Source organism: Dunckerocampus dactyliophorus, chromosome 6 (assembly GCF_027744805.1).
Source record: "Dunckerocampus dactyliophorus isolate RoL2022-P2 chromosome 6, RoL_Ddac_1.1, whole genome shotgun sequence".
Lineage (NCBI taxonomy): Eukaryota > Metazoa > Chordata > Actinopteri > Syngnathiformes > Syngnathidae > Dunckerocampus > Dunckerocampus dactyliophorus.
Window position 1 is genome coordinate 19,432,490 of NC_072824.1, and position 24,467 is coordinate 19,456,956.

The 24,467-nt window shown below is 41.8% G+C and overlaps 3 protein-coding genes across 7 annotated transcripts in view; all 3 read right to left on the reverse strand.

Annotated features, from left to right (window-relative positions):
• Positions 1–8,284, reverse strand: part of LOC129182656 (transcription activator BRG1-like) — a 30,041-nt gene extending 21,757 nt beyond the window's left edge. For both annotated transcript variants that reach the window (XM_054779042.1, XM_054779041.1), the window contains exons 1-8: positions 8,138–8,284; positions 7,485–7,711; positions 6,762–6,894; positions 6,124–6,648; positions 5,945–6,043; positions 1,014–1,272; positions 821–947; positions 542–715 (exon numbers count right to left, since the gene is read on the reverse strand). In XM_054779042.1, the coding sequence (XP_054635017.1) occupies positions 542–715; positions 821–947; positions 1,014–1,272; positions 5,945–6,043; positions 6,124–6,648; positions 6,762–6,894; positions 7,485–7,700 (1,533 nt within the window). In that variant the 5' untranslated portion in view covers positions 7,701–7,711; positions 8,138–8,284. The remainder of the gene's footprint in view (positions 1–541; positions 716–820; positions 948–1,013; positions 1,273–5,944; positions 6,044–6,123; positions 6,649–6,761; positions 6,895–7,484; positions 7,712–8,137) is intronic.
• An 887-nt stretch (positions 8,285–9,171) lies between these two features.
• atg4da (autophagy related 4D, cysteine peptidase a) lies at positions 9,172–19,783 on the reverse strand. 2 transcript variants are annotated; one of them, XM_054780334.1, is made up of 11 exons: positions 19,463–19,783; positions 17,903–18,158; positions 17,686–17,769; positions 16,157–16,330; positions 13,308–13,659; positions 12,299–12,363; positions 12,060–12,211; positions 11,908–11,986; positions 11,133–11,209; positions 10,814–10,933; positions 9,172–9,985 (listed from the first exon to the last, which is right to left on the reverse strand). In XM_054780334.1, the coding sequence occupies exons 2-11, from the start codon at positions 18,102–18,104 to the stop codon at positions 9,806–9,808; spliced, it is 1,485 nt and encodes a 494-aa protein (XP_054636309.1). In that variant the 5' UTR covers positions 18,105–18,158; positions 19,463–19,783; the 3' UTR covers positions 9,172–9,805. The 2 variants fall into 2 exon arrangements, with proteins under 2 accessions (XP_054636309.1, XP_054636310.1); XM_054780335.1 differs by lacking the exon at positions 17,686–17,769.
• A 226-nt stretch (positions 19,784–20,009) lies between these two features.
• mast1a (microtubule associated serine/threonine kinase 1a) overlaps positions 20,010–24,467 on the reverse strand; it is an 85,962-nt gene continuing 81,504 nt past the window's right edge. For all 3 annotated transcript variants that reach the window (XM_054778307.1, XM_054778306.1, XM_054778305.1), the window contains one exon: positions 20,010–24,389. In XM_054778307.1, the coding sequence (XP_054634282.1) occupies positions 22,732–24,389 (1,658 nt within the window). In that variant the 3' untranslated portion in view covers positions 20,010–22,731. The remainder of the gene's footprint in view (positions 24,390–24,467) is intronic.

The following is a 24,467-nucleotide window of genomic DNA, read 5'->3' on the forward strand; positions in this document are numbered from 1 at the left end:
GCAATTTTATGAGAGTAAAGCTGCAAAATTATGAGAACATAGTCATAATTTTACAAGAATAAAGTCGGAATTTTCAGTAAATAAAGCTGTCAATTTTGAGAGTAAAGTAGTAATACTACAAGAAAAAAGTCAAAATTTTCACAACAATACACAAATAAAGAAAAAGGACAAAATTGTCATCATTTTTGTAATATTAATAATTTTATATGAATAAAGTCGTATATTCCGAGCAAAAAGTTGCAACTTTAGGTGAAAATAGTCCTCATTTTTGTATGAATACAGTTTTATATTCCAAGAAAAATAAGTTGTAATTTTAGGACAAAATGAATAAAGATATATATTCGTAGAAAAAAAATTCTACTGTTAGGAAAGTCTTAATAATACAAGAAGAAAGTTGAAGGGTTTCCCTGGACTGTACCGGTATACCTGTCTTACATTAAAATATTCTAATAAAAGCGGCCGACCCTAGTGTTCCATTATTTTGTATTTTGTAAATGTTTGTTTTATTTGGTTAGTTGAAACAAAACAAACTGAACTGAACCTGATGCTTCTGTCTGCGTTTGCGCTCTTGTTCGATCTTCTGCTGCTTCTCCAGTTTCTCCGTGATGCGGGCCTCTCGCAGACTCTGGCGTTTGCTGCGTTTGTATGCCTTGGCGTCCAGAGCCGTTTCAAGAGCTGTGTCACGACGCATGCACACCACCACCTCCTGTCGCAGCTGGACAGACGTACACGGACCGTGAAAACAAAGATGAATAAATACAAGCTGATCAAGTCCTTCAATGACTGTTAAATATTTCAGTAGTGTTGTGGAGGTGTTTACCTGTCTTTGAAAGTTAAGAAGTCGGAGAGCTTTGAGCTCTATAGTAGCTTTGGTACGTAAATCTCCAGCCAGAGAGCCTGGCAGATTCTCCAGCTCGGCAATGCGATGTGTGATGCGAGCTTGTAACCTGCACACAGTTGTTACTTTCAAGAAGTCCAATAACTAATAATCTGAGAAGGGACGTTGCTGATACCTGTACTCCCTCTCCTGCAGAATCTCCACTGGGTCCAGGCCGCAGGGTTTTTGAATGGGGGTTATGCGACTCTGCTTGCCGTGGTAAGGCATCATGGGAGGAGGCTGTGCCGGCTGGCCGGGCGACTGGGTCTGCGGAGGCATAACGGGGGAGGCTGCGGGGGGGACTGAGGGGGGAGCAGGAGACGGTCGTCCTGTGGGTTGAGGAGGGATCAGCTTTTGGGGGGCATTGGACGGCACAGCTGCATTCACCATCGGACCTGTAACAAAGTTTTGGAATCAAGACATAAAACTTGCAGTATCTCGTGCCCCCTGCAGGCCCCATTACACGGACCATAAATGTCTGGAATTGGTAAACATCATTGATGCAGATACTGGTCTTATAGATATAGTTAATGAAAATAGTATTGAGACTGTGTCTGTCCCGTAAATTGATACCTTTCATTAAATCTACACATGGCCATAGAAACCTAACAACAATAAAAACTACCGACTCACCAGTGGAGCGATGTTTGAAAATGAAATGTGGTCTTCTAAACATCAGATCACTGTCAAACAAAGCTGTCTTAGTGAATGAATTGATTTCAGGCCATAACGTTGACCTATTTTGTCTGGGGCCTGGTTAAAATTGGAACAATAGGTTAGCTTAAATGAAACCAGTCCCCCCACTCACATTAACTTCCACATCCCCAGAGAATCTAGTCAGGGAGGAGGAATAGCAGACATCTTTCACACAACTTACTAGTGTCCCCTAAACTCCACTAACAAACATTTGAAAGCATCGTATTTCACATCCAACCCAGAAGGAACATAAGCACTAACTACTTGTTAATGTTTCTATTGTATCTATTCCGACTTTTTAACTGGTTTCCCAGAGTTCCTATCAAGTCGTGTAATTACTATAGATGAAATAATTATAGAGGGTGACATGACATTCATATGGACGTAAACAATGACGGCCTAGCGTCCTCATTCACTTAATTAGATGGAACTCTGTTCTCCCAGGTAGTGGATGAAGCTGCCCGCTGTCAAAATCACACACTTGATCTTGCCCTGACATATGGCATTGATGTTAAACACTTAACAATACTTCCACAAAATCCTCGTCTGACCATTTTCAGATCACATTTGAATTCCAAATAGCTAGCTACACAGCAGTAGACAAAACCGTACTTGCCAGATGCCCATCAGATCACAGTGGTCAAAAATTCAAAGACGCTATCGGCCCCTCCTCAATTCACTGCCCTTCATTAACTTAATAAACCATACTAATATCAGTCAAACACAGATTTATGAGCTCGTAGACAGCACAACCTCCCTACTACAAGAAACTCTCAACTCGCCCTGTTAAAACTAAAAAAGAGGAACACTAACACCATAGTACAATTCCCATACACGTGAGCTTAAACATAAAACACAACAATTAGAGGGAAAATGGCGTTCAACCCACTCACAAAAAAATCGTTGAAAAGCCTGGAAGAGCCTTAAAAATTATAGAAAGGCCCTACGTAATGCCAGAACTACTACTACTCATACTACTACTACTACCACCACTACTACTCATCTTTAATTGAACAAAACAAAAATAGCCACCAATTCTGCTTCAGCACTGTTGCTATGTTAACAAAGTGTCACAGCACCATCAACCCATCCATCCCTGCCACTCTTAGCAGTGATGATTTCATGTCATTTTTTGACCATAAACTTGCCACTATTAGACACCAAATAAACCACCTCCCCCATCAACTGATGTTGTCCATCCCTCCAACATGGTGACCATAGAGGAAAGGGCGATGACTGACACACAATTAAACAGTTTTAGCGCCATCAACTCTTCTGAACTCGCCTTTACAATTTCCTCCTCAAACTCTTCAACTTGTGAGTTAGATCCCATCCCTACTCACTTGCTCAAAGACACTACTCCACTAGTATAAGCAATATGTCGGTGGTGACAGGCTACGTATCACGATCATTCAAAGTGGCTGTAATCAAACCACTTCTTAAAAAAACCTAACCTTGATCCACATGTACTAACTAACTACAGACTAATATCCCACCTTGCATTTTTGTCCAAGATCCTAGAGAAAGCAGTTGCCAAACAATTACACCATTTCCTTCAAAACAATCATCTACTTCAGGTCTTTCAGTCAGGGTTTGGAATGCACCACAGTACAGAAACAGTGCTTGTAAAAATTACAAACGACTTCCTCACCGCCTCAGACAAAGACCTCGTTTCAGTATTTTCTTTATTCGACCTCACAGCAGCATTCGACACAATTGATCACCAAATTGTAATACGGAGATTAGAACATGCCCTTGGCATTAAAGGAACTACATTGAAATGGTTTCAGTCGTATTTGTCAGATGGCCTGCATCTAATAAAGAATAAAGAATCCAAACATGTGAAGGTCAGTCATGACATCCCACAGTGGTCTGTGCTAGGACCTGTATTGTTCAGCCTTTATATGTCCCCCTTATGCAATATCATTAGAAAACACTCCATTAACTGGCATGCAGATGACACACAACTCTACTTATCAATGAAACCTAACAAAGCTGTCCAAACTCCAGGCATGTCTTAAAGACATCAACAGCTGGATGACCGCCAACGTTTTACTATTAAATTCAGATAAAACTGAAATCAGAGTCTTTGGTTCCCAGCACCTGAGAGACAAGATTGTAAGTGATATTACTGCCCAAATGGCCTTGCACTCACCCCCCACAACACAGTCAGAAACCTTGGTGTCATCTTCAATCAGGATCTTTCCTTTACAACATGGAGTGGCAAGAAATACTTCAATACTGAATAAAGCAAAATTTGGTCTAGACCCAAAATCACTCCATACGGTCTACTGTTCACTGATATTACCATATCTAACGTTTTTTGTGGGGTAATCACTATAAAAGTACACTTCACTCACTAACTGTGCTACAAAAAATGGCACTTAGGATAAACCATAATGTTGCTTACAGAGAACATACAAACCCTTGATTCCTAAAATCACAATTATTCAAATTTGCTGATCTGGTAAACTTTCAAACAGCTAAAATTATGCATAAAGCATAAAGCATGCTACCCAAAAACGTAAAACAATTCTCAACAAGAGAGGAGAAATATGATCTTAGGACAAAAATTAAACCTAAAACACTTACAGTATATGCAAAGACAACACTAAACACTTTGAGCAGTTATGGCTGTGGAATGAAGTTGTGGAACGGATTGAGTAAGGAACTCAAACAATGTACTAAAATGAGAGAGGGTGATGTTTACAAAATACAAGAAAGAAGACACCTGAACCACTGTGTGCATACAATGCTATGTCTAACCACTCTTACACTGACTAGTAAACCTTCATTTCTGGTGAGTACATTGTCTGGACTCACTCATTATCAAATTATGTTTCTGTCAACTATTTCATCAGTTATTATCAATTTCTTACTATCATTAAGTCTGTAGTTTCCTTACACTTACTATTAGTTCCCAAATACGACACATGTCAAGCACAGCACTTTTTCATTTATGAAACTGAAAAAAAATTAAAATAAATCAGAAAATTCCTGCCACTACCAGATGCTGAAAAAGTTGTTCATGATTTTGTGACCTCCAGGTTGGATTATTGCAACTCTGTTAATAGGTCACCCTAGCAAATCTTTAAAGACCCTTCAGTTAGTCCAAAATACTGCCATGCGAGTCTTAACCAGAACCGGAAGAAGAGATCATATTTCACCTGTATTAGCCTTACTGCACAGGTCACCTGTAAAATTTACAACTGAGTTTAAAATTCTCTTTCTTACATATATAGCACTACACAGTCAGGCACCCGTATATCTTAAAGAGCTCCTAGTACCCGATCAACCCAGTAAAACACTGCGCTCCCAGAATTTACACTTACTTGCCACTCCTAGAATTTTTAGAAGTAGAATGGCAGGTAGAACCTTTAGTCATCAGGCTCCTACGTGATGGAACCATCTCCCTGACTCAATCTTGGGGGCAGACACCCTCTCTCTATTTAAAAGTCAACTCAACTCAGAACTGACCCCTGATACACTGATATGTATCAGAGACACTCCACTAAATATTTCTTGGACTAAGACTTCTGGCTTAATCTACCATCTATCCCTCTATTTTTCTATCTCAACCCAACTGGTCCAGACAGACGGCCACCCCACAGAGCCTGGGCTCTGGTCAAAGTTCCTTCCCCAGAGGGATTTTTTCATTGCTTCCGTCACCAAGTGCTTGCTCATGTGGGGTATCAGTTGTTTCTCTGTTTTCATTTATGAATGTGACCTTCATGTGTAAAGTGCCATAAGATAACTGCTGTTGTGATTTAGCGCTATATAAATTGAATTTAATTGAATTGAATGAGTGCTGCCAGCACCAGGGAGCTGCGGTGCGTTGTGACATTGTGAAGCAGATCATGATCCCCTATCTTGGCAATTTTCCAACCAAACACACCACCTTATGTCTACTACATTGGGTAATACGAGTGTAAAGCCATTTAAAGCCGCCTTTACAATACATTGATGAGACAATAGCCACTGCGGGAAGTACACTATCCAGAAAAAAACAACAAGGAGCTGCTAACGTGTGAGTCTATGTTATCTTATTTATGTCTAATAAATATAATATGTCTTATTTCTACTATATTGGGTAATACAAATGTAAAGGTGACTATATAGGTGCTGTTTCAGGTCTAGTGGGCTCTAATTAATGTTAAAAACCATATTTATAAGATCATAAACAAGTTTTCTATGCCATAACTATGAAAATATTCCATTCATTAATACTGAATCCTTCTTCGCAAAAAGTCACTTATCACAGTTTAGTCTGGAACAATTAACCGTGATAAATGAGGGGCGACTGTATGTGAAGTCTATTCACATTTGATGTGCTTTACCACTTTTAGGAATTTTGACAGCCAAACCGCAAACCTTCAGGCCAAGACTTGGGGGGTCCATTGTGGTTTTGTCCTTGCATCCCAGCTGCACTACCTGATGGACCCGGGGGAGGCATATTGGGCCCCATCATTCCTGCAGGGAATGATTGTCTTTAGTCTTAAATTGAAGTTTCTATTCATATTGTTGTACTGACTTGATTTGACAGTCCTCACCATGAGCTCGACTGTAGCCTGAACTCATTGGTCCTGGTGGTCCACCTCCTGGAGCCAAGCTCGGCATGGGTTGCTGCATTCCAGGCATAGGCCTTTTCCCTTGCACGGCCATCTGGAGGTGGTCTGGCAGGGGCTGACCCCGGGCCAGCATCTTATAGGCCATAATCTGAGCTCTCAGTTGGTGCAGTTGGCTCTGGTTGAAAGGAGTAGGACCCCCGGGGCCACCAGGACCTCCAGGTCCAGCAAGGCCACTAGATGATTCAAGGCCTGCCACTAGGCTGGGAACAGTAGAGCCTAGGCTAGGTCCAGGGCTGGGACCAGGCCCTGAACTGCCAAGTGTTCCTGGGCGGCTGTTGGGACCCAATGTGTGCTGATCTCCACTGGGGCCTTCTAAAGGTGTGGAGGTAGAGCCAGGGCCAACTGAAGAGGAAGATGAGGAGGAGGATGGAAGTAGAGGTCCAGATGGCGGACCGTTTGACGGGACTGGACTAGAATGATCTGAGCCACCTAATGGAGAGTGGTAACCTGGAAGACACAAAGACAGATTGGAGACCTTGTCTTGTGGTTGCTTCCCTATGAGTGTAACCAGCCCTCACGACCACACCATTGCTTCAAATGGGAGCACTTGATTTGCCAACCTTGCGAATGTTGGTCCAGAGGACTTGGTGGGGGGGCCATACCACTGTGCCCGCCAGGCCTCACTGATATTCCTTTCAATTGACTGAAGCGACTCTCCTCGTTCATACTCTTGTCATGCATGGCCTCCATGGGCTGAAAAAACAATGGAACATGAGACATTTTGAATATATGCAAATATGTTGTTACCGCCACAAAGGAGGTTGTGGTTTTGCATACTACTAGCAAAGGCTTTTGACATAATGACACGGCAGTATATACTTTTATTCCACTCCCGTACGTTTACTATTTTCCATTTTCAATTAATTTTACTTTTATTAGTAGTTGAGAACTGTGTTTTAAATTGTTGTTTTATATTACCATACCTAGCCAATTATAAGGTAGTATTTTTTTCCCACAAAAAATCTGAAAAAGACATCTTATATATTATATTCTGGGTGGTTTTATATTGGGGTCAATACGGTACTTGTATGGTCTTGTGCAATGACAAATAAAGTCATGCTATTGTTAACTATTTTTTTATTATATTGTTATACTTTCATCATTGATTTAGAATATTTTCAGTGCATTTGTGGGTTTTCCTCGTTGTGCATTTATAGCAGCAATTAGGAATCCTTCATCATAACAATTGTGGTGCATATGCAAGTAAGGACTTTTGATCTTTTCAAGGATTTTTTCTTTCAAATTTTCCGGAATCAATCTGTAAATAGTCAAAATATCCTTACTTTGTGCATGGGGTGCATGTTGTCCTGGCCGTACCCAGGTGGGCCTGGCTGAGGGAGTCCAGAGGAAGGAGGTCCAGGACTGGGTCCCATCATGCTGTGAGTGGAGCCTGGGGAAGGACCTGGGCTGGGACCCAGCATTGCTCCAGGAGAGGGACCTGGTCCTGGGGATGGACCTGGGCGAGGGTTGCCTCCCATGGGGGGATCTGGGGTGGACATGGCTGCAGGATCTTGGAGGTAGGGCACATTATCAGTGCAAAACTCAATTTGAATACAATAAAGACATGTAATTATGTGGAGGATATGGTCCAATGAGAGATACAGGTGATGCTCAAGTCTGTGCTGCATATGTATGCAATCTGTCCAACGCCTATCAAAAGCTGCGCCTAATCACCCGTAGTGCGCATTAAGCTGCAGCGTCCATCCACAGCTGGACTTGAATTAATCGCAGTAAAGCACATGAGCTCAGCCTGTGAAATATTTTATGTGTGGAAGGACGTGTGGTTGAATATAAAAAAAGAGGGGAATGGCGGACTGTGCAAGTGCGACTGACCTACCTGCACTGTACTGTACTGACAGCCCTTAATGGACGTCTGCACCCCTTCGTGTATTTTTGGGTGACATCAACATCACACGCAGCAAATTTTTGCACTCACCCTGCTTGGATCGGCGTTCTAGCGATGATTTGTTTCACCGACGTGGCTTGAACGCCTCCCCGCCACAGAACTACACCACCTCTTCCACCTCCTCCTCCTTCTCTACCAGCAGCACCACAGCTTCTATGACCGAATGTCTAGTCACCGCTGCGCGACAGTGCGCATGCGCGGTGGACACAACTTCGCTCTCGCATTTGGCTAAATACGATAATACCTTTCTGACAATGTCAGCTAGAACTGAGCGTGAAAACCTTTTACTGACAAAATGTCAGATTTGTTTGAGTGTGCAATATATCAAGTAAGTACCGTAATAATAAAGAACTCTAAAAAATATAGATTAAATAATACTGAAATATAATATCTAATAAAGTCCAACATATTTTCAAGGTTAATTTGTTTAAATTACTTTTATGATGCAACATAATCATTTATACACAAGACTCATGTAGCCTTTGCACAACGTATATGGATACGTTTTAAAATGGAATCTTTTTAACAAAATAACACCTTATCAGAGAATAAAACCATATATATATATTCAAATTATTATTAATATAATTAATAAAGGGCTGCATGGTGGTCTAGTGGTTAGCACGTTGGCCAACACAGTAACAGGAGATTGGGAGATCGGGAAGACCTGGGTTCGATTCTCCAATTCTGTGTAGAGTTTGCATGTTCTCCCCGTGTGCACGTAGGTTTTCTCCAGGTACTCCGGTTTCCTCCCACCTTCCAAAAACATGCATGTTAGGTTAATTGGTGACTCTAAATTGCCCATAGGTATGAATGTGAGTGTGAATGATTTGTTTGTCTGTATGTGCCCTGCGATTGGCTGGCGACCAGTCCAGGGTGTACCCCGCCTGTCGCCCGAACCGAAGTCAGCTGGGATAGGCTCCAGCATGCCCCCGCGACCCTAATGAGGAGAAGCGGTCTAGAAAATGGATGAATGGATAATTAATAAAGTATCTATCTCATCCCGATTTCCCCATGTTGAGAGTGAGAATTGCTGAAGAAAAAAAACAGACTTTCTAGGTTTGAAAATAACTCTTTATGTAAATAAAATATGAGTGGCAGATGAAGAATGGGATCTTGAGTGAGCTATTGGGACAAACAACATTAAAATTAATTTACAGCAGTTCAAGACGTTCAAGGAAGATTTTTTTACCTCCAGCAACTAAACATGTATTTGCATTTTCACAACCCCATTCACACACATCCATACAGCTGATAAATAATCACACAACTACATATACAAAGGAGATGACACCAGATTGCTTCATAATAAAACTTTTCCCCCCGCATATTTGACTAGTAAGGAATGGAAAAGCGACATTGTCCTTGTTCCAACCCTTACTAGTTAAGTATGACGTGACCAGTTTGGGCCAGGAGAGACTATGCAAGTACTTTAAGTCCACCAAAGTGGACTTTGAGATAGTAGGTTAGGTTTGTGATGATGCTTCAAGTATCTTGAACAATTTTAATCATCATTCATTATCAAGTCAAATTTCCACCTAAATGGCAAATGGACGGCTGTTAGCTTATAAAACCCATGTCTGGCAGAGGTGACGATAAATAGAATACAAGTAGTTTGTGTTTCCGAGTCATATTGTGTGTGTTCTACTTGTGCCATCAACAGACTGTTTCTTGTCTGACCCTCTGAAAGTAACATCCTCACAAGAAGACAAAGTCATCGCTGTGTCTTCTGTTATTGACTCGACCTGTTTTGCCAGGGGGTAGAATGTGAGGTGCTTGGCCACTGTGGTTACTGCTGTGACCCTCAAGTCCATAGTCCTGACCATGGCCCTCCACAAAAGTGAAGATGGGGTACTTCTCCGCTGATGACGACAGCGCCTGGGATCACAAAAAATTAAGGTGGTTAAGGGGGGATTAAGGTGGTTAAGGGGGGAAACACAATACACAGCCATGTGTTAACATTAAGGACGTTTGTGTAATCGAGTGTAGAAATAGCTATGGAGAGTTCGGATCATGTTGATATGATGGAGGCCTCAGAAACTCATGTAATTGGTTTCACTCTCAGTTCCACCTTTAAGATAATATTCTTTTGTTGAAATCATAATGTGTGGACAGCTGTTAAATATATTGTTTACCAGACACAAACTGCTGCTGTTAGGAAGCGGAGACATTTTGCTTCAAGGAACGAAAGTATTTCCTCAAATAGTGGTCTCCACTGATGAATAGATGCCATGAGCCACTTTAACCAGTGTGTCATGCACTTGGAATAGGAAAGCCACACCTCAAACAGACGTCTCTCAAAAAAACAAACAAAAAAAAAACAGGTGGTACGACTTTCCTATGACTGATACCATCATGTGTCACTGTGGACACCTTTACCTTACCACAGCAGATGCCACCTGCAGAACAGACATCTGCATCTGAAAAGCAGACTTTCACAGTGGAGTTCAAAGAGTGTGGAGGATTCTGGGGCAAAAGTTGCAAAACATTTTGACATTGACCAGAAAAGAAATGGAAAAACGGTGACTGGGGGGGGGGGGGGGGGGGAGATAACAATCTGGTGCTCTGAGAAAAAAAAAAAAAAAAAAAGAGCGCGGCTCGTTGAAGGGGGCAGCGAAATGAGGATTTGGACATCAAGTTTTTAAAGTGGATTTATGCCATGCATTCATCAAAAAGCCTGACTATTGAGGAGATTTTAAAACTCACCAAACTAACAGCAGAACACAAAGACTCAAAGTCTTTCTTGTTCCTGGCGTAAAAGCCAATGGTGCAGCTGGGATCCATCCGAGTGAAGGGCATCTTTTTGGGAGAAGTACAGTGGAACGACTAAAGAGAAAGAGTAATTCATTAAATCAACGCCCATAATTGCTCTCGTTATCTAAATCAGTCACACATTAATAAGCGGGAATGTGACATTGTCTTAGTCTGATGTGATCAGAAGAGGGGGGGATACAAGTTGAGACAGCCTGGAAGCAGTATGACGAACATAAAAAGTGCACAGAGACAAGAAGGCTGTGAAACTGACCTCCAGTGGGGTGTTGACTTGAGTGACATCTACCACAGGCTGGCAGTAGTGAGGGTCTAAATACAGCAGCTGCTCATCTGAAAGACACACCGGTAAAAATTATATGTACGGTAATCACTGTTATTTATTTGTGACACCTCAAGCACCTTTTTGAGACAAACAGTACCTAATCCTGCAAAGTTAACAAAGATAACATCTGGCCATTGCTTCACCCTTTAAAGACAATTGTTTAAGTCAATGGTTCTCAAGCGTTTTACATCAAGTACCACCTCAAAAATATTTTCCTTTGCAAGTACCACCATTTTTTAAGACTTCTACTTACAATCCTGGTTTAGCTTCAAATATGTAGCTTGTACTTGCAGGCTTGCGGCTTATGAAGTGAGTTAAACATTAATATTTCAGTAAAAAACAATTCAATTAGAATTCAATTACAGTGAATCTTAGGTTAATACATTTGTATTTTTAATTTCACATGTCCATGTCTCTAATAATAATGAATATCCATCCATCCGTTTTCTATGACGCTTATCCTCACTGGGGTCGCGGTGGTATGCTGGAGCCTAGCACAGCTGACTTTGGGTGAGAGGTGGGGTACACCCTGGACTGGTCGTAATAATGAATATAATAGAATCTTTTTTAAAACAAATTTCTAGTGTGGCTGATTAACACTAGATGGAGCCCAGGTGCTACCAGTGGTACTCCGGCCACAGATCAACCACTATTTTAGTTTTTCCCTTTCCCCAGTCTCTTCTCTCTCCATTTGCCTTGAACTCACCTTGGAAGCCAACAAAGTAGAGCGAGTGCTTTGGTTTGCCTCCAATGATTCCAATACAACATTCCAGCTTTAGGATGTTCTGGAATTTTAAAATAAAAACAGTTTTAATATGAAATTGTCCGAAAGAAGACAACTGAGAAGCACGAACATACCTTAACACATTCAATGTAAGATGGGTTGAGGGCCTCCCCGCCCAGACGAACAGGCACCAGTATGATGACTGATTTCCAGGCTTGGTTGTCGGGTTCTGGGGAAGTCTGGTTGAATGACAGGTCACATAGATGCACTACGTCCTCCTTGTACACTATAATCCAACACAAACATGAGGGTCAGAGTAACGTTTTGTTCACATGTGGTCCAATGAACAGACAATGAAAAGTTAAAGTGTCACCTGTACAATCCTGAGCCACATACACAGCCAGGTTGTGGACAACAGTGGCTTTGGCCACAGCTTTCCTAAAAAAATATTCACAAAATTAAAAATTAAATGCCAAATCATTAGGGATGCTCCGATCAGGGGTTTATGTTTATGCTGCCAATCATCCATGAGTGAAATCAGTTTATACCAATCAAGTGTAAATTTTTTAATTTACCGGTACTATTGGCTATATCACGGGTCACCAACATTCTTTCTTGTGAGAGCTACTTTTACAAAATGAAAATGGCCAAGAGCTACTCATTTTTGCAACATGTATTTTCATAGCTTATTTCAACCCAAACAAACTGAATATGCTTGTTTTACCAGAACAAAAAAATGCTGGTATCCACAACTCACATTTTGCATTTCTTTATAGTGTTCTCACATTATTAACTGAAAACCTGAATGAAAATGTGGTCATGGGTGACATTGGTGACCCCTCGGCTATTTGATATGAATGGGGAACAATAAAATCACCTTCATTTTAGACAAAAAGATATTTTGTCTTACTTTTTCTAAATCACTGGTGAAACTTTGAGGATCAGACGCCTTCTTTAAGGGGACCTTGGATGCAAGAGCACACAGCTTGATGGCGCTCCTACATTGGCCATCACATCGCAAGTCTCAAACTCACCACACCCTGCCAAGTGCCAGCCCCCCCAAATGCTGTACCACACTAAAGCTTTTTAACGCGCCACTCAGGCGAGACATTTTTCGTGGCTTTGCACGTTGCAAAACTTATATCACTCTCACAACGACAGCAAGTCCCACACGGCAGACATGCTTGTTTTGGCTTTGTGAAGGTAAAGTGGGCGGAAGACAGTCGCTATAGGCTGGATGGTGCAATGGGGCGGGAGGTGATCGCGGAGCTGATCAGCGTTAAAAAGCAAGTATCGATACTGTGCTTTTTCGCGGAAATCGGCCGATTGATCGGAGCACCCCTACAAATCATATTTTCTGTACATACAGAACTGATACTCACCGCAGTATATGTGCCACTATGGAGGGACCATACCAGTCGCCAGCTTTCTTTCCAGAACTCCTGCCTATTCCCACCAGCTGGTGGACCCCAAAAGGTGCTGGCGGTTGATCCCCAAACCAGGTAAGCAGCTTGTGGTGGATGGGCTCGGCTTGTCGATCCCTTGTAGACTCTGGCCTCTTCCTCTGGCTGGATCTGAGTGTTGGATCACTTGGCAGGATCTTTTCAGGGGTGCAGTTTCCTCGTGGAGAGCCAAAAGAGGGGATGGGGACCCCACCGACCCTCAATGGTGAACGCATTCGCAAGACTTCAAAGTCCACATCAGTGAGCTGTTGAGCATCTGGCCAAGTCCAGTCTACATAACACAAATAATACTCATCTTAACACCAAACTACATCGTTCAATCTTTAACTTTCAACAGCAAAAGCTGGTTAAAACATCAACAACAACCAAAAGTGGGTACATACCTCACATTTCACAAACCATTTTAGTATATCTTCCCAAAGGATAATACTACAGAAATTAAACTTGGATATAACAGAGTAGTCATTGTACAGACACAATTATGTTGGAAAACTCCCATGCAGTTTCCCAAGGGAGGGGATCAGGCTCTGCTTTGGAATGTCACATGTTGGAATTCATTATGAACGGCAGGTCCCCAGTGCTGACAGCACTCATGCACCTCCAGACCATGACACGACCATCCCCATTCTTGAGTGTAGGCAAGACGCACTTATCTTAGTACTCACTCATGTTACCAGTAGGGGTGTCACATGATCCTCGCAAGATTAAAACGTGACAAGATTTGATTTCTCGTTTAGGAAAAAAAATAGTCTCATGGGCACTAGGCCAGGGATGATAATAAATTAATTCACTAATCACACAATAAATAATAAATGAACTCGATAATTTTGCCAGCCTCAATCTATTTCCATGTGCATGTGTGTATATTGTCCTGGTCTCTCGCTCCAAACAGGCAGGAAGAGGGTTCACTCTGTATATCGCTTTCAGCGCCTTGGTGCGCTTGTTCCATAGAACAATGGCATGAACGGAGTGAGCCCTTTTGTTAGTCTTACAGTCTCGTTGTCTCGGTGGGTGGATGCGAGGCCGCTAGCATACACACAGAGTGCAGAAATTAAATTAGTAAATTGCAATATATTGTCATGTATTTTTTTTTTTATTTTCCGTTGTACTTTTCTTTAAAGGGGACATTATACTAATTTTCGGGCCTTTGTATTGAGTTCTGTACTCCTATAGAGCAGCTACACACGGTAACCCGCACAGAAAGCTTTCTCGATCTTCCTGACTCTGCACCTCTTAACGTGCACCAGGTGCGCCTCCCACCAAGCCCACTCCGCTGTGACTGGTCACACTCCCAAGCGCTCGTGAGGACTTGCGGACAGCTGCCAAACCCCTTTTGTCTGATTACTTACACAAAATAAATACAGTTAGAACACTGATAAATTGTTGCTTACAGGTTGCTCTGCTGACTCTTCAACACGACCAAGTAATGTTGGAAAGCCGTCGGACTTCAGCAACAGTTTGGCGGCTAGTCTAGTTTCGTATTGGCCCATGTTCACAAAAACAGCCCTGTGTGAAATGCCGTTGACAGATGAGCATATTTTTCTCTTGCTGGCCGGGAATCAGCAACTCCAACACTTGTGCCTGATGCTTGCCTCTTTAGGCACACCCAAACAAACATTTCATGGGAGCACGGTGAACAGAGCTGAGTGAAGCAGAGCGGGGAGAGAGCAGGCCTACAGCGGTTGCCTGGGCATGCCCATATAATGAAGTCCGGGTTGCTTTGACGTCAATATAACTCAGTGTTAAAAAAAAACTCTGTAAAACACAGCGTGCAGAACCATCCAAAACTGCTTTCAGGCCTCACTTCCACATGCGCAAACGTCATTATCTGACGCGTTGACATCGTTTAACACAAGAATACAACATTATAACATTTATAGGAGACTGTACTTCCTGAGAAGACTGAGGAAATTTGGCATGTCCACCACAATCCTGAGTTGCTTCTACAGATGCACTATCGAAAGTGTCCTTACCGCCTCCATCACTGTTTGGTACGGTAACTGTACAACACGTGATAGGAAGGCACTCCAGCGGGTGATCAAGACCTCACAGAACATTGTTGGGGCAGCCCTCCCCTCACTGCAAGACATTTATAAAACTAGAGTCCTACGCAGAACACACAACCTCATCAAGGACAGCACACATCCACAACACTCATTATTCACACTCCTACCGTCAGGCAGACGCTACAGGAGTTTGAAGTCCAGGACCACAAGGCTGGCAAACAGCTTTTACCCACAGGCCATCAGGCTTCTCAACGAAGCACTCGCACACGCCGCACGCAACACACGCACACACTCATAGCACTTTATTTATTTATTTATTTATTTATATCTGTATTAATGTCTCTTCTGTTGTTGTTGCTTAATTTATTGGTATATATGTTTATGTGTTTGTTTCTTATGTTCTTATTCTTTCTTGTGTTTTCTTTCTTTTCTTGGGAGAATGAACAGAATAAGATTTTCATTGCATGGTATAACTGCTGTTTTACTATGCACATGACAATAAAACTCTCTTGAATCTTGAATCTTATAGATCAGAAAAGAGGAAACGCATCCTAGGTCCCATTTAAAGTAATGTTCAAGTCTCATCTTGTTCTAGTAGACCCAATCTCATGTATCGTCTCGTCTCGTGACTGTGTCTTGTGACACAACCAGTTACCAGCTAATTAGACAATAATGATTCTGTCATGTTCAGTGAATAGCAAAATCTATACTGCTATACAAACAATGAGTGGCCAATGAGTCAAAAGAACTTAAGACACAAACCTCTGGGCATCAAATGAACCACAAGGCCCTGAGCCAGCAGCATCTGGCCGCTACGCAGCATACAGCCCCAGCCACAGTCTGTAGTCCAGCTGGATCCCTCCAGCTGAGGGAACTCCCGTCTGTAGGTCAACCAGATCCTGGACACGAAGGCCATACGAAACTGCTCCACTTGATCTGGTTAGACAGCGGGTTTTGATTGGATGATTCATCAAAGCAGTAAAAATACATTGTGGAAAAAAACAGAATGTGACAAAAAGTCAATGTAAACTCTCATCATGTGACATGTGAGTAATGATATGCTGTTTATCATGACACCAGGAAAATGTTTTTACGTCTGTGGAATGCCTAGATCTGATGTGAAACCTGTCACCTTTCACAGAGAAGGCTTTATCTTTTGGAGGTGATAACAACGTTTGATCTTAAAGATATTCTTCAGCGTTTTAAAGGCAAGCCTATTTTCTTATTTTTTTGGCAAAAAATATATACAAGTATATCTACAGCAGGGGTCACCAACGTTTTTTCTTGTGAGAGCTACTTTTAGAAAATGAAAATGGCCAAGAGCTACTCATTTTTGTAGAAATGATTTTCATACCTTATTTCAACCCAAACAAATAAATTATGCTTGTTTTACCAAAACATTCACAAAATGCTGGTATCCACAACTCACATTTTATGTTTCAGAATACATTTCTTTCTAGTGTTCTCACATTATTAACCGAAAACCTGAATGAAAAGCAGGCCTGGGGGCGCCTCGTGGGGGGCTACCTGGTGCCCGCGGGCACTGTGTTGGTGACCCCTGATCAACAATATACATTATTGGACTGTAACTCATAATTCATGTTACTGTATGTTTTGAAATTTGTATTTATTTGTGTGTTTTTTTTAAACATGTTTGTGTAATGTTTACCTTGTTTTTAATGTGTAACACATTTTCAACAAGTTTGGGAAACAGTAAATGTATGAATGTAGTTTCACTTACAAGTAGTTGCTGTAGACGTTTATTTACTGAAGTGTCAAAAGCACCAGGTGACTATTCAGGGGTGTCGCCTTTATTTTACAACACATTTTTAGAATACAATATTATACATACATTTGTATGGTTTCACCAATAAATGATACAATTAAAATTATATACATATATTAGCATATACAGTACCTGTTAAAGGTTTTGATACACTTTCTCATGTTATTGAATGAAAATGTGTTTCCAGACCTCTGTCTTGATTGTATGCCACGTAAAATTGGAGAAAAAAAGAACACATAAACGGAATGCTAATCACTGGAAACGACGGCATCATCTTCGATGCTGTGCAGGGATCTTGGTTACAAAATCCTGTAAAACGCCACACTTTAATTCATCTGAGAGACTGGTTACGTGCATCAGTAGATGCTGCTGTTTGGAGTAGCAACAGAGTCCTATGAAGTGATTATCAATGACTGACTGGTTAGTAATTTCAGCTACAGTTAAGTAAGGTTTTCCTGAAGGTTTTATTGATTGTTTGATTGATATATAAGACGTGTCGTGTTACCTTCGCTGCTGAGCAGATAGGAGTGACCAAGGAGAGTGACTGGTGAAATCTTATTGAAGGTGGTTTTTGATTTCACAGTCCACCCTAAAAACAGATGAATAAGAACGACCATTTTGAATACATTTATTTTATATATAGGTTGGCCTGTACACATATTAATTTTGTTTATAGAAGACTCATATATTCCTGAAACAAAATCTTTGTTTAACAAACTAACCATATTTGACGTTGTTCCATGCTGACATTATTTTGGCTTTGAGCTTATCCATCTCCTCAGGCTCCTCCATTGCTTCTTTGCTAGGATCTGGACTCTGTGGCGGTGTGAGTCCATTGCTGTCCTGCTGCCGCCGGCCGTCCACCAGTTCATTGTGCATGACCCCACCGGCGTACTGTGCTGCACTTGGGGAAACAGAGTTCATGGCCTGGAGCAGTCAGAGATGGACTCTGGAGCTCCTCATTGCAACACTGAACACCTGGGAAGGATAAAGAAGGGCAAAAAGTGTAAGAAGAAGGGTCCTACTGAAACTTATACATGAGCTGCATAAGGCTAGAGAGTTTAAGTATGAAGGAACATTGCATGCCAAATTACTTTAAAGACATGCCATGAGATGAAAAATGTACCAAAAAAGCCACATATTTCCCATGTGGCTTAGCTACATAGTAAGTCTCACAATATGTAAGATTCGTGCTAAAGACCCCAATTGTTACTGAAAAACATCTATAACATTTCTGACATTCATACTATTGTGTACAAAGAAGAATCAGGGCCTCATTGAAAAAACTAAAATGAGATACTGTATACTGATATGATATTATAATCATAATATTACAACTTTAGCCTCATTAAACATTTTTTCTGATAATATTACAACTTCATTCTTCAAAACCGTTACAAAAATGTATTTTTTTGTACATAATCATACCACTTTATTCTTATACAGTTCTTTGACTTTATTCTGTATTACAATTTTTTCTTGAAGAATTTTGACTTGATTCTTCTCACCACTTATATTCTAGCAGCATAGCTATGTTTTTTTCTTTTCAATGTGGCCCTAATATTGTTTGGTAATTATGAGAACTGTTTGGATTTATGGGTATTCATCGTTATTGTAAGCTGCACATAAATAAAGAAACTGCTTTGTAGCCACACAGTGTGCATACCAGCCACTTGGGAACTACTGCATAGTCACAGAAAACCCAGACTTGCATAACCATACTATTGTTGTCTGCACTATTATTGTCACTTGCAGGAAAAACGTATGAATGGGCGCAACTTCATAATTTTCAAAGCAATATCCAATCACACAAGATTGCACAACAGTGCAGGGCAGTGTAGCAGTGACTTGACTTGGTACAGTAGTTTCGACAAGGAACTGAAAATCGATGAGAATAACTCTGTGGAAAGTGGCGGTATCATGCGACTGACATCTGACTCGAGGCATGACTGTTTTCCACTAATCTGGAGACAAAGATAGCGTTTATCTTGATCATTGACAGATCACATACGCACAGAGCTGCACGTATTGAATATACAGTGTAATCACTCATTAATCACCGTGATATCTGCATTAAAGGCCATGTTTTAACGCGGACGAGATCCAAGTTGACACGCATATATGTATTTATAGATTAAACGTGCTAATAGCAATAGAATAGGATTTTATTGTTCAAGGTAAACGTAGATTAAACGTGCTAATAATAACAGAATATGGTTTTATTGTTCACGGTACACATAGTTTATCTCAACTCGCTCAGTTGAACTTAGCCTTGTACCTACCTGTTAAACTGGTCGATCAGAAAGTAGTACGTAGGTTCATTTTGGCGATTCCCGCCTGGTTCACCGACCATTTCAGTGCTGTTTAATTCGCTGTACTGTTAGCTTGCTAAAGCTAGCCGACATCAGTATTAGCTCACCCGGCGTAACCCAGCTGGCGGTCAAGCCGGACTGACCACACTGACCTTCTAACACAAAGAAAATAATTATACATTTAAAATATAGCATACTTTATACATAACGCCTGGAATATGTGCCGATACATGGCTAATTCTCTTCCCTTAGAAAACAGCCTTCCGGATGTCTTTTCTTAAGGCAACACGATTGGTTGAAGTTGACAACGCGATAGGGGATTTGATTAGATGCATAGTCGTTTCCTGTTGGTGCATACGAATCACGTGATAGGAAATGGGAAGTACAGAATTAAGTTTTACTAGTACTACATTTTGTACATATTTTACAATGTCAACTAATGGTAAGGAATTTGATCTGCAAGACGAATTACATGTTTTGGACATGCAGCATAAATGACAGAAGATAACTTGTGATAATCAGCATTTAATATCAATAACAGTGTTAATGCTCACCCATTTCGGTTGTCAAAATTGACATCAATTTATAGCATGATATCAAAAACTGGGAATAACTCTCCAGATTTTATTCCAACTCACTGCACTTCAAGTGTCTGCATTTGAATCACATCTATCACAAACAGAATCATCATTCTAAGATACAAATAAACACACAGTCAATGAACAGCGAAAAGTGGAATGTTTTCAGTAATTTGTGAAATTCAAGCTAGTAACGGTCTCTCTTAAAGACGTGTTTTTTTTCCCAAATAAAGTGCTTTTAAATACCTCTGTAAACGACAAAAGTCTCAAATGTGTAACACTAGTATAGACACGTGTTGGGAAAAGCCTAAAACTGAATGTATTTCTTTAATACGTTGACCCTGTTACTCATAATTATGTTGCTCTATAAAACCACCTTATCTTATCATATACACGATATTAATAGTTTGTTCCTATCCCAAAGGAAACACGTAAGAATGGCGACAAAAGCATACACAACAAAAAAAGGATTGTGATTTTGATTAATACTGCAGATACTTGGTCATAAGACACATAAATGCATGTGAAGTCGTCCTGCATTTGTTCTACACAATATAAAGGGTCTTGTTTATTTTAGTTGCAGCGTTATTGCACAGTTCAATGAAGCAAGTTTGAACCACCAGAGGTCAGTATAGTATCATTAAGATAAACCCATCAAACTGCATGAAACCTTCAGTACTGCATTAAAAAAAAAGATAAAAGATGACGTTAACATGAAGAATAAACCATGGTGTATTAATTGAGGAAGGATCACAAAATAAATCCTTGGATTAAAATGTATGCTTAGTAAAACACACATTAGTTTGTTCTGTGAAATTGTCCTTTACCCTACATCTGCTTTGGTTTCTACATAAGTGCAATTTCCCTTTAACAGCTGCAATTTTCTTGTTTTCTAAAAGATCAAACTGTTTAAGTCAAATTCCGTCTATCATGTATTTGCATGTTTTTACATGAAATTAAATTTAAGCGGAGTGACATATAGCAATGCATCCTAACTGAGGTGAGGTCATTTAACCTCTGCTTTCACATGCACAGTTAAACAATTTGCATAATTTATATGTACACTTGCTAGTTCATATGACTTGCATGGAGATGAATCATGTTTCTGACTGACATGGGCTTAACACAGGATAGCAACGTGTAACCTTTTTATTTTGCCTACCTTACACCACAGTATCTTTACCGGTACACACAACCCTATTATATGTTACATATGCCACATTTCGTTGAGCCCTTTTTGCATGTATGCAGCATCTGCAATAGCCAGCTTTTGCGCATTATTTGGGTATGTGCTCATATCATTTTGTGTATTTGCTTCTATGCGTTAAGGGCACACTCACTCACACTGGGCCAATTCGTGCTGAAGCATGGTTAACAACTCCTGTGTACTCACACTGTGCTGCACTGCACTCACCCGTGTCCAAGCACGTACACTACATCAATGATATTTACTTTACTTGATTTTTTAATACCACTCTGGTTATTTTGATTTTTGAAAAAAAGAACCTTTTGTATTATTTTATCCGGTAGTAGCTATCAAGAATAACCGAACAATGGCATTGATTATATGACAAGCTGGGGACCTGGAAGTGTACCATGCTTGAGCACGGCACAGAGCACAGACAACAGCAATACAATTTAAGACTTTAGGTATACAAATTGCCTAACATGAGCACGCTCCAAATCACAAGAATAAGCAGCTGTTTGTGTTCAGCAGGAACAAAAAAGTTAACATTTCTGGTAACTTACTGTTTTATTTCCAGTTTGGTGATTGTGATTGCTGCCGACCGCAATTTTTTCTCGCCGAAAATATGCACGTGCACTCAGGGGCGCCGTACAGGGGGCAAAAGTTAGGAAAATTCATAGGGCCTCCCAAAAATAGGTGACTATTAAAAAATAAAAAAAAGAGTGGGCGGGTCCAATGTTTTTTTCTCTCGCTCTGAGGTAAACACATTTAATAGAGCACAGGGGCAACGGATCTGAATGCGCCAATATCAGCTGCTGACAAGGCTGCTCCTTTGGCAATGTGTGTGTTTTTACATGGGTGTTTGTGTGTGTGAAGACTTCAGTCAGAGGAGAGGAAGAGGGTGGTGTTGGCCCTCCTGTGAGGGAGTGATAAGCACTGCTGAGCCTCAGCTCTGTCAAAACCCAGAACCATCAGAAATAGACCCTAACACACACACACACACACGTCTCAGACAAAATGAACTGCTGCATGGAGAGTAAATGAGCGCAATCATCTCATCGCTGATCCTGCACATCATTGTGTGCTGTTTGATGCAAACACGACAGTGTGACAATGAGACTAAATTTGGTCTTCACAGTTTTTGATGAGTAAAGCACTTTTTGACCTACTATACATGTATAGTACATACCATAGCACATGCATCCACATACAGTAGACTCACACATATAGACATTTCATAAAGTGTTCCACAATACATTAAGAATCTTCTTATTAAAATAATCAAAAGTTAATGCACCTTTATAGTGGATTTTCTTAATCCTGGTTGAAGGTAGAATCAGTCAATGATTGGAATCAATAAATACGATTTGATAAACTCTAAAACTGGAATGTACAACTTTTTAAGTGCTTGACTTTTGTTGCATTGTTCATCCAATAACAGCATTTCTGTTTGTAATTCAAGTTCCGTTTAGGGGTCATATTTTGGGCGGGGTGCCACCCGAGGCGGCTTTCTCCAGGGATGAACTTGCAGGGCTTTGGGTCACTACCAGCCCTCGACCTCCTGCCGGAGGGTCATATCTTCCTGCTGTGGTCGCCTGCTTCTCATCTGCTGCCTTGGTCTGCGGATCTTTGCTCTTGGAGCCCTCCTGGGAGCCCAGCTTGATGGGGCCCAGCACGTTCTTGGCCACGGTGGTCAGCTGGCTGACAAAGCTTGTCTTGTCTCCGGGTGAGACGGGGCGTGACTTACAGAGGGAGGGTCCGCACAAGGAGGGGGTAACGCCGGTTGGGGAGGGAGAAGGAGAGGGAGAATGCTCCTCTAGTACCTCCAGCCGACATTTGTCCTCCCAGTCGAGGGTTCCTCTGTAGCAGTTGACTGCCCCCAGACCTTGTCTTACTTTGCTCAGAGTCAGGGACTGTCCATGTGGGGGGACGACAGGGGGAAGGACCCGAGCTGGCAGTTTAGGGCTGCTGGAGGCTAAGTCTGAAGTCCTTGAATCGCTGTTCTCAGTTTTTCTCAAGCCGTCCCCCATACCAGAGGGTTTAAAGACTTTCCGCATAGTGAGTGGACTAGCAGTCAGCGTAGTACTGATGTTTTTGTCAGGAGGTGCAGCAGAGTTCTTGTTGAAGGCAGCACACAGTAAACTAGGGCCATTGTGAGTGTCTCCCTCCTGCTTTGGTTCCCTTCCACGTCCTTTATGGTGCTCTTGAGGTGTTTTACAATCAGACAGTACACTTTTGGCTGCCTTGAGGTCTAGTTGTTTTGGAGTCGGGCGCTGGGTGATCTTCTCCGACCCATCTCCTGTTTTGGTAGAAGTGCTTGAAGCTGTTGTGTGTTCTCCACTCGCTCTTGAACTCAAGTGCTCTGCATGAGGTTTTCTTGTTAAAGACGTCTGGGAGGCTGCAGCTTCAAACCGGCTCAGTCGCTCCAGAACCGTCTCACTTCCGGTCTCTCTTTCTTTCTCCCTCTCCCTTCCTCGCTCCTTCTCTTCCCTCTCTTTGCCAGCCATGAGCAGAGTCTCCCTGCTGAGAGGTGACTCTTGCCTGCCTAATCTCCTCACAGGCTTCAGCACACGGGTCTCCGAGCCTGTCGAGGATGAGGAACACGGCAGGGGTGGGGGATTAGGAGGTAAACTCTCCGCATCTGTCTCTAGCAGGCTCTGGAGGCCCAGCTCACACAGGAAGGCATCCTTGCGGTACTCAGAGTGCTGCGCCTCAAGGCTGTGCTTCCTCAACGGACCCCCAAGTCCTCCTGTTGTACTCGACTGGGTCAAAGGTGAGCCAAGCTTCTCCGCCGACTGCACGCGCTTCAGAAGGGGCGAACGTGGGGGCTCCGCACTCTTTGGCCTGGGGCGAACCACAGGGGGAGAGGAGTGGAGCTTGACTGGGAAAGTCTGAGTGGTGTTGGAACTTCCTACAGTGTGTCCCGGTAAGGGAGGAGGCGAAGACTGTGTGGGTGATGGGGTGTGGGCCAGGGGCGATAAGGGGATGTTGCCGGCAGACTTACAACGAGCTGAGCGGTACTGGCGGTGGAGTTTGGGGGACAGGCCATGTAGGGAACTGGGTCTCATGTGTTGGGAGGGAGCGGGTGAGTTTGGAGTGCTGGAGGCTGGAGAGCTGCTTTGAGATGAAGCACCTAAAAATACAAATAAGTCATGAGAAGCCCACACATAAACTCTATAAATAAACTAGACACTGGACAGTTCTGGCTCCG

Excerpts from the sequence above, each read along its gene's own strand:
- atg4da (XM_054780334.1), bottom strand. The coding sequence starts at position 18,104 with ATGAACTCTGTTTCCCCAAGTGCAGCACAGTACGCCGGTGGGGTCATG. Across the intron at positions 17,770-17,902 it reads ATGGAACAACGTCAAATATG|GGTGGACTGTGAAATCAAAA; the intron begins GTTAGTTTGTTA and ends ATCTGTTTTTAG. Across the intron at positions 16,331-17,685 it reads CTATCTGCTCAGCAGCGAAG|ATCAAGTGGAGCAGTTTCGT; the intron begins GTAACACGACAC and ends CTGTCTAACCAG.